The 6,488-nt window shown below is 37.7% G+C and overlaps 1 protein-coding gene across 3 annotated transcripts in view; it reads left to right on the top strand.

Annotated features, from left to right (window-relative positions):
• Nucleotides 1-6,488, top strand: part of KRAS (KRAS proto-oncogene, GTPase) — a 56,506-nt gene that overhangs the window by 41,755 nt on the left and 8,263 nt on the right. The window contains exons 5-6 of one of the 3 annotated variants that reach the window (XM_019515692.1): nt 1,672-1,787; nt 1,818. The exons of 1 other annotated variant lie outside the window; for it this stretch is intronic. In XM_019515692.1, the coding sequence (XP_019371237.1) occupies nt 1,672-1,787; nt 1,818 (117 nt within the window). Of the gene's footprint in view, nt 1-1,671; nt 1,796-1,817; nt 1,819-6,488 lie in introns of all 3 variants that reach the window. One more of the 3 variants, XM_019515690.1, reaches the window with a different exon arrangement.

The raw sequence follows: 6,488 nt of genomic DNA, 5'->3' as shown, positions 1-6,488 counted from the left end.
CCCCCCGCCCCTTCCCCCACAACAGACTTACCAGCCAGATGCTGCTGGGCTGTGCTCCTGGCTGCCTGTGTGCAGTATCTTTTTCTGACACTGGGAGATTCCACATATGCTAGGGGAGTCTGCCTCAGCTAGGATTGCTGCTGGTGTTGCAGATTGACCCTAGCAGTTCCCTGAAACTGTAAGCAAATAAGCACCAAGATCAATAATTTATTAAACTTATTCTTGCAGCCATCAATAGCAGAACTTGTTTTCGAACTGGAAACATAAGTTAATTTCTTGTGTGTTTTGAAAATTTGAGTCACTGCTCATGATTTTAATGGCAAGATATTATAAAGGGAGCTTCTAAGTGTTTCATCCAAGTATATGCCTGGCCTGAAATAATAAGTGATAATAGTACTTATTCTGTTAAATAATGTTCAGTTTTAAAATAGTAGCCTACTTTGTGGCAGTAAGCATTAACTGTATGCTTCCTTCTGCCTGTTTCTGAAATAAATAACAAAAGCTTTCCTCAGCCTTGTTCAGAATGAAGACCTATTCTTAATTTTTTTTTTCCTAAGGTACTGTAAAAATTATTCTTCACTCATCTACCTGAAAGATGTCAGGGCCCAAAACAGAGGCATAAATATTAGGGCTGTGCGAAACATCACTGTTCCTTTCCGACTTCAGTTTCGAGGTCTGGATGGAACAGTGTTTTGTATCGAATATAATTTTGAGTTGAAACAGAGGCTGTTTTGACACTGTTTTGACACTGTTTTGACTGTTTCGCCAGACCATAGGGCTGGGGAAAAAACTCAGCCCAGCTGGGCTGCATTTCCAACCCCAGTGCCATGATCAAAACATTTCAGAAGTCCAAATGTTTCGGTTAGCCTCGTTTTGTTTCACAGCTATTTCAGTGGCCTTTGTTTCGTTTCGATTCTGTTGTTTCAACCTCGAAATGAGCTGAAACCATGTCAAAATGAAACTGCCATTGAAATTTCACACAGCCCTAGTAAGTATGCCTGCTCAACTCAAAAGGTTAGAATATGTGGTTTGGTAATCGTAACTATAAGCATTCATCCCACTTAATTATCAACCAACTCTATCAACCTGTGTCCTACAGTGAATTGTACACAAGCAAAGTTAGACAATTTAGCAGAACAGTTCATCAGTTAAAACAGTTGTATTCCCTTCTGCTCTTTTTGTGTCTTACTAGTAAAAGGTCTTTAAGTACATTGCAGTACAGTACCTGTCATTCTCCACAAAGGTCTTACTCCTTTGTGTCTACCTCTCATTTGCTTATATCAGTTAACATTTTTATTGGTCAACACATTCAAGATTTTAAATGGGTAAGCAGCAAATCTTAATTTTCCTTTATAAAATTTGGTACTAAAATAAGTCTTACATCTTGTTTTTATCCAAGATAATGTAATGTGTTGCTAGTAGGGAATGACAATTCAGAATGATATTTCAAGAATCCTGGTTCTGTGTAAGTCTGTGACTTATAAAATGCTCCTTGATAGGCAGGCTATTGCCTTTTTTGTCTGCAGACTGACTATGAACAGACCCTTAAATTTAGAGGTACGCTTCTCAAGAAAAGCTCATAATTTCTGTGTGTGTGTTCTGCCGTGGATGCCCCAGTACCTCATATTTGTCAAAGAAGCAGATTTTAAGGAGCTGTCTCTTACAATGCAGAGAGTGGAGGATGCTTTTTATACATTGGTGCGAGAGATTCGACAATACAGAATGAAAAAAATCAGCAAAGAAGAAAAGACTCCAGGGTGTGTGAAAATAAAAAAATGCCTTGTAATGTAACAGGGTAAGTTCTTGCAATATAACAGGGTAAGTTTTGCAAATCAATTTTAGCAGAAAAATTAATCATGATTTCATGCAAATCAGGTTTATCAAACAATAGTGATTACATAATTTCAGAGCAAGTAACTTTAAATCCACAAATCCCTAAACTTACAGTATCTTCCTTCATAATTGTTTAGTTTTGAGCTCTAGTTTCTTAGTTCTTAACAAAAAAATCTCTTAAATGCTATAGGTCTGTGTTCTTTGCTGTGATTTTGACAAATGGGTAAGAGGATGCCTATTCAGTGTGTGACTGGGCATGGCACACAAGCACAGAGAGATTCAGTTCTGTCAAATTGTGGTGTATTCCAGCCTCTGAGAGAGAGAGAGAGAGAGTTCTGAGGGGGAAAAAAAACCTTATGGATGCATTGGAGTTGGAGATACTGTAGTGATGAAGACCACAGCCAGACTTTCCAGTTGCTTTACAAATAACTGATTCTCTTGCCTCATCTATTTCCATTTCTCACGCGTAGAGACTTGAAGCCCATAATGGCCATATCATATAAGAATTCTACTGAAGAGATTTCTGGTTCCTGCTTCTGTCCTGCATCCCTCTAAACTAAAGCAATTCATTTTATCACTACAAATAGGCATCTTAATTTCTTCTTCCCCATGTCAACTGTTGTACCATCAGTTTGATCAATTTATTTTGAGAGGAGGAATGGATTTTGCTCCTTTTTAATGTCTTTAGCACTATTATGACAAATTAAAAACAAGACAAATATCAGAACACTAACAATGTATTTGGTGTCATGAAATATTACCTAATATCCACTGACTTCTGGAAACTTGTATCCAGAGGATTTGCATTACAAGGCTTTTTATACTTCTCCCCAGCAAGGTTAAAAAATAAGCATCTATCATAAAACCCAGTCCAGGATCCCTTCAGTTGAGAATAAGTGAGGCTTAAGCAGCATCAAATATTCGATTAAATATTCTTAGCTCTTCTTTTCTGATTCATTATGACTCTAGCTGTGCTGGAGGGAAATAAATGACAGTAATTTAGTTCAGAGGTATTAGACTTCTTGTCTCTTAAGATATACTTGGCTACTTCCTTAAACATTTTCCTTCAGGGAGAAAATATTGTTTTGCATTCTTGAGCTAAGCCCAAAGCCTCCATCTTGGTCCTATGTTGGGGTGCAAAGTCTTCGGGGTGGAATGACCTTCTTTCTGTGTTTTCCTTGTGGAAGAGTTTAGAATCTCATGTGTTTTTGTTCCCAACTGAAAAACTTGAGCTGTTGCTGCCTTAACTCAGCTGTCTTTCAGAGAGCACTTTTCATTTTCCTTGGTGTGGAAGAACTTCACAATAAGGCCACATCCAGACGTGTGGATGTTCAGTTCCGCAGGGACAACTAGTGGCAGGGCACCTTGTGCCGCTGCTGGTTGTCCCTGGGGAACACCCATGCCACATGCACACTGGTGTGTGGCAAGTTACCCCAGGTGGGATAGGGGAGGCTGGGGCCAGCACTGGGCAGTGGTGCATGCTGCTGTCATGTGCTCAGCTCCACTTTTTTTTCTCTGGTTTTTTTTTGACTCCTGGATATCCAGGGGTCAAAAAGAACATTGCAGTGTGCAGTATGTGGTGCCACAGACCTGTCCGGACGTGGCCTAAGAGTCTACTTACTAAGTCAGCCCAACTGTAGCAAAATGGTTAAAGCGATACAAGGAGGGGGATTTCTGAGAGACTACAGTGAACCCCCATCCAAAACTTGAGGAATAATTATGATAGCCTAACCTGAAGTAGCTTTTGGCAGTAAAATATATTGGTGCTGCTTTCTTGCTAGCAGGTAATAAAAACCCAATTATTTTTGTTCATTATATATCTGTTGTTTGTGGAACTTCTCCTGCATTTTGTTTTTTTCCCACGAACTCAATATGGAACAGTATTTTTTTCCCTTCACTCAGACTGGTGTGCTAGACTAGGTAATGTAGGCTTGATACACTGGCGTGCTGGTGTCTTCCAAGCAATTATTCTGTATGCTATTATGCTATTATGTTGTAAAGCAAGAAGCACTTAACACATCTGGTTGACTGTCATGCATAGTAAGCAGACAAAACATTATGCCTTTATGTAAAACCTACAACAAATCCTTTTCTTGAAAGGGTGTAATATAAGTAGTGCGTTTATTATGGGCCACTGTTGCGTAGAGGAGCCTAAGTTGAATTGTAAATTAGACAGCTGGAAGCCACAGTGATAGGTTTGGAGATTTTTTTTATCACCATTTTATATTAACTATTTTTTTTTTTTATCTTTCATTACCTTTCTAACTTTATGGATGATACTTTTAGAGTAGAGCTCTTACTTTGTAGATTCAGAGATTTATGTATGATTCTTCCAGTGTTAAAAGCCTTAGCCAAGACAAATTCATTAAAGATCAGCATTTTCATTAGACCACAGTAGGCTAAATTAATAAAATATAAAACAAACCAAAAAAACTCTGCATAGTCTGAAATTAATCAGAACAAAAAGAAGTAGAAATATTCCATGCCTGCTTGAAGACATGGGTTAGAATTCCAAAACCCAGTTTAGAGGGTGATTTCAGCTGGAAAAAAGAAAGCAAGTATGATTTGTAGAGAGTTGCATGCTTCTTTATTCAGTGTTTCAATAGCACAATTTAATGCTAGGTATCAAATAATTTGGGGATTCTACTTCGTGCTTGCTAAATGTCTATATTACATATGTGAAACCTGCATATTTCTCATGCTACAATGTAAAAATAGTGTAAGACTTGTAGCTGTGATGCTCCAGAAATTATGCATGGGGCAAGGACTTCCTAGCATGAAACCTTTTATTGGACCAACTGCATAGTTGGGGAGGAGGAGTTAGTCAAGCTTTTGAATGCAAGATCGTCTTCATCAGGTCTGACTAGTGCAAACCAGGTGGAGCATAGTCCTTAGGCAGATAGTGTTGTTATTTTGAGTTTGGGAACTGCTTTCTAGGGGTCCACTGAATAAGTGGACATACATATGATTGACCCTTAATTAATTAGTGTCCTCTGTAAAGGGAGAGGGTTTTTTGATAACTTTCCCACTATACTACAGTGCAGTCTGCTGAACCCCAAATGTTGAAGGAATTGTATCTTTTTCTTAAAGATAACTGAATTAAACACATAGGTTTAAATGAAGGATAAACTGTTGAATGTATTTTTTTTGTTCTGACTTAAAGCACTCTTTGAGTCTTAATGCAAGAGCCCTGGTTGTCCAGCATATAGTTTAAAGAGAATTTACAGCAGAACCCAACCTGGTAAAACTGAAAAGCTGTACAAATGTTTTTAAGTGTTATTTGCAGAAGTAAATAAATTCAAAAGCAGAAATGCTGTAGCAAGTTGCCCCCTAGTGTGTAGATTTTGCAACATACACAAGATTACCTTGTAAACCTATGGTAAGCACAGCACAGCATGTTTCAGCTTTAACTGGACCATCCTTTTCTTTTTTTTGAGTTTGAGTCCCTTTAATTTAGTTGTGTAATTAGCTTCTTGGCATTCATTTTTAAAATACCTGAAAATGTTTTGCAGCAGCTTTAGAGATAACTCTAAATTTGCCACTAGCACTTTCAGTCTGAGTGTTTTAAAGCACTCTCCAGATGTTTATGATGCCCCCTAGGCAAGTAGTATTTTACAATGGGGAAAACTGAAGTACTGAACAGGTGCTCTGTTCAAAGTCCTGGGTGCAGTATGTGGTAGAAGTGCTTTAAGCTTTTGATTTCAATACTGTACTCGAGCAACGAGATACACTTTTTATGCTTTGTGGTGGACTCCTTTTTATCAATGGGCGTAATAAATATTGCAGTATGTAAATCTTATACTTGCATATCTATTCAGCTACAGCACCACTATGTCTGGATACAGAGTATATCTGCAGGTATGGGTGGCCAAAGATTCATTTTATGTCTTTGATTTTTTTTTTAAAGTTTTAAATTAAGAGACTTAGTAATATTTTACCAGTATTCAGTTACTCATTACTAATTGCAGAGATTAATTCTAGCTCTTTCAAAATGGACTAACATTTAAAGAAAAAAGCAAGCCAGGGTATTGTACTATAACATGCACTGTGTTTTATTTGGATTGCTCAAGAGGGTGTGTGCATGTGTGTGTTTTTTGGGGGGGGGATTAATTCAGAATTTACTAGAAATGTTCTGTTGTATGTTGTGACCTCACTAAAAGCACTCTGAGAGATGGGGATAAATATGGATTAGCAAAGTGCGGGTTGCTGAGAGTTCTGAGGTATCTTTAGGCTCAGATCAAATGTGTTAACTTCCTTAAGAGCACGCACAGATTGTAATGCTATGTTGCAAATGCACAGCTTTTTTGCATTTTGTTTTTACTTTTGGTTTAGATTTCTAAATGACTTGTTTAATTTTCCATCTGCTTATGGTGTAAATGCAGTCACTAAGTTTTTAAGTGCCATTCTATTCTCATTGGTATTAATGGAGAAGCTTCTTTGCTTTTGACTTAAGCAGGAGTATGTTTATTACCTTGTTTTGGTTGCTTGCTGATTACAAAAGCTGTGAGGGTCTCTAATCAGTAAGATAATCTTTTTCACTAGTTTTTTTTTTTATTACGGAAACACAATAGAACAGTTTTTCTGTTGAAAAGGATTCAGAAAGACCACAACGGGCCAGAACATTTTTTAACACTACTGAAATCTCGGGGCTTAGC

Source organism: Gavialis gangeticus, unplaced genomic scaffold (genome assembly GCF_001723915.1).
Source record: "Gavialis gangeticus isolate Ggan-Ray unplaced genomic scaffold, GavGan_comp1, whole genome shotgun sequence".
Lineage (NCBI taxonomy): Eukaryota > Metazoa > Chordata > Crocodylia > Gavialidae > Gavialis > Gavialis gangeticus.
The sequence above is the reverse complement of the archived record's forward strand: the minus strand, read 5'-3'. Positions and strand labels throughout refer to the sequence as shown.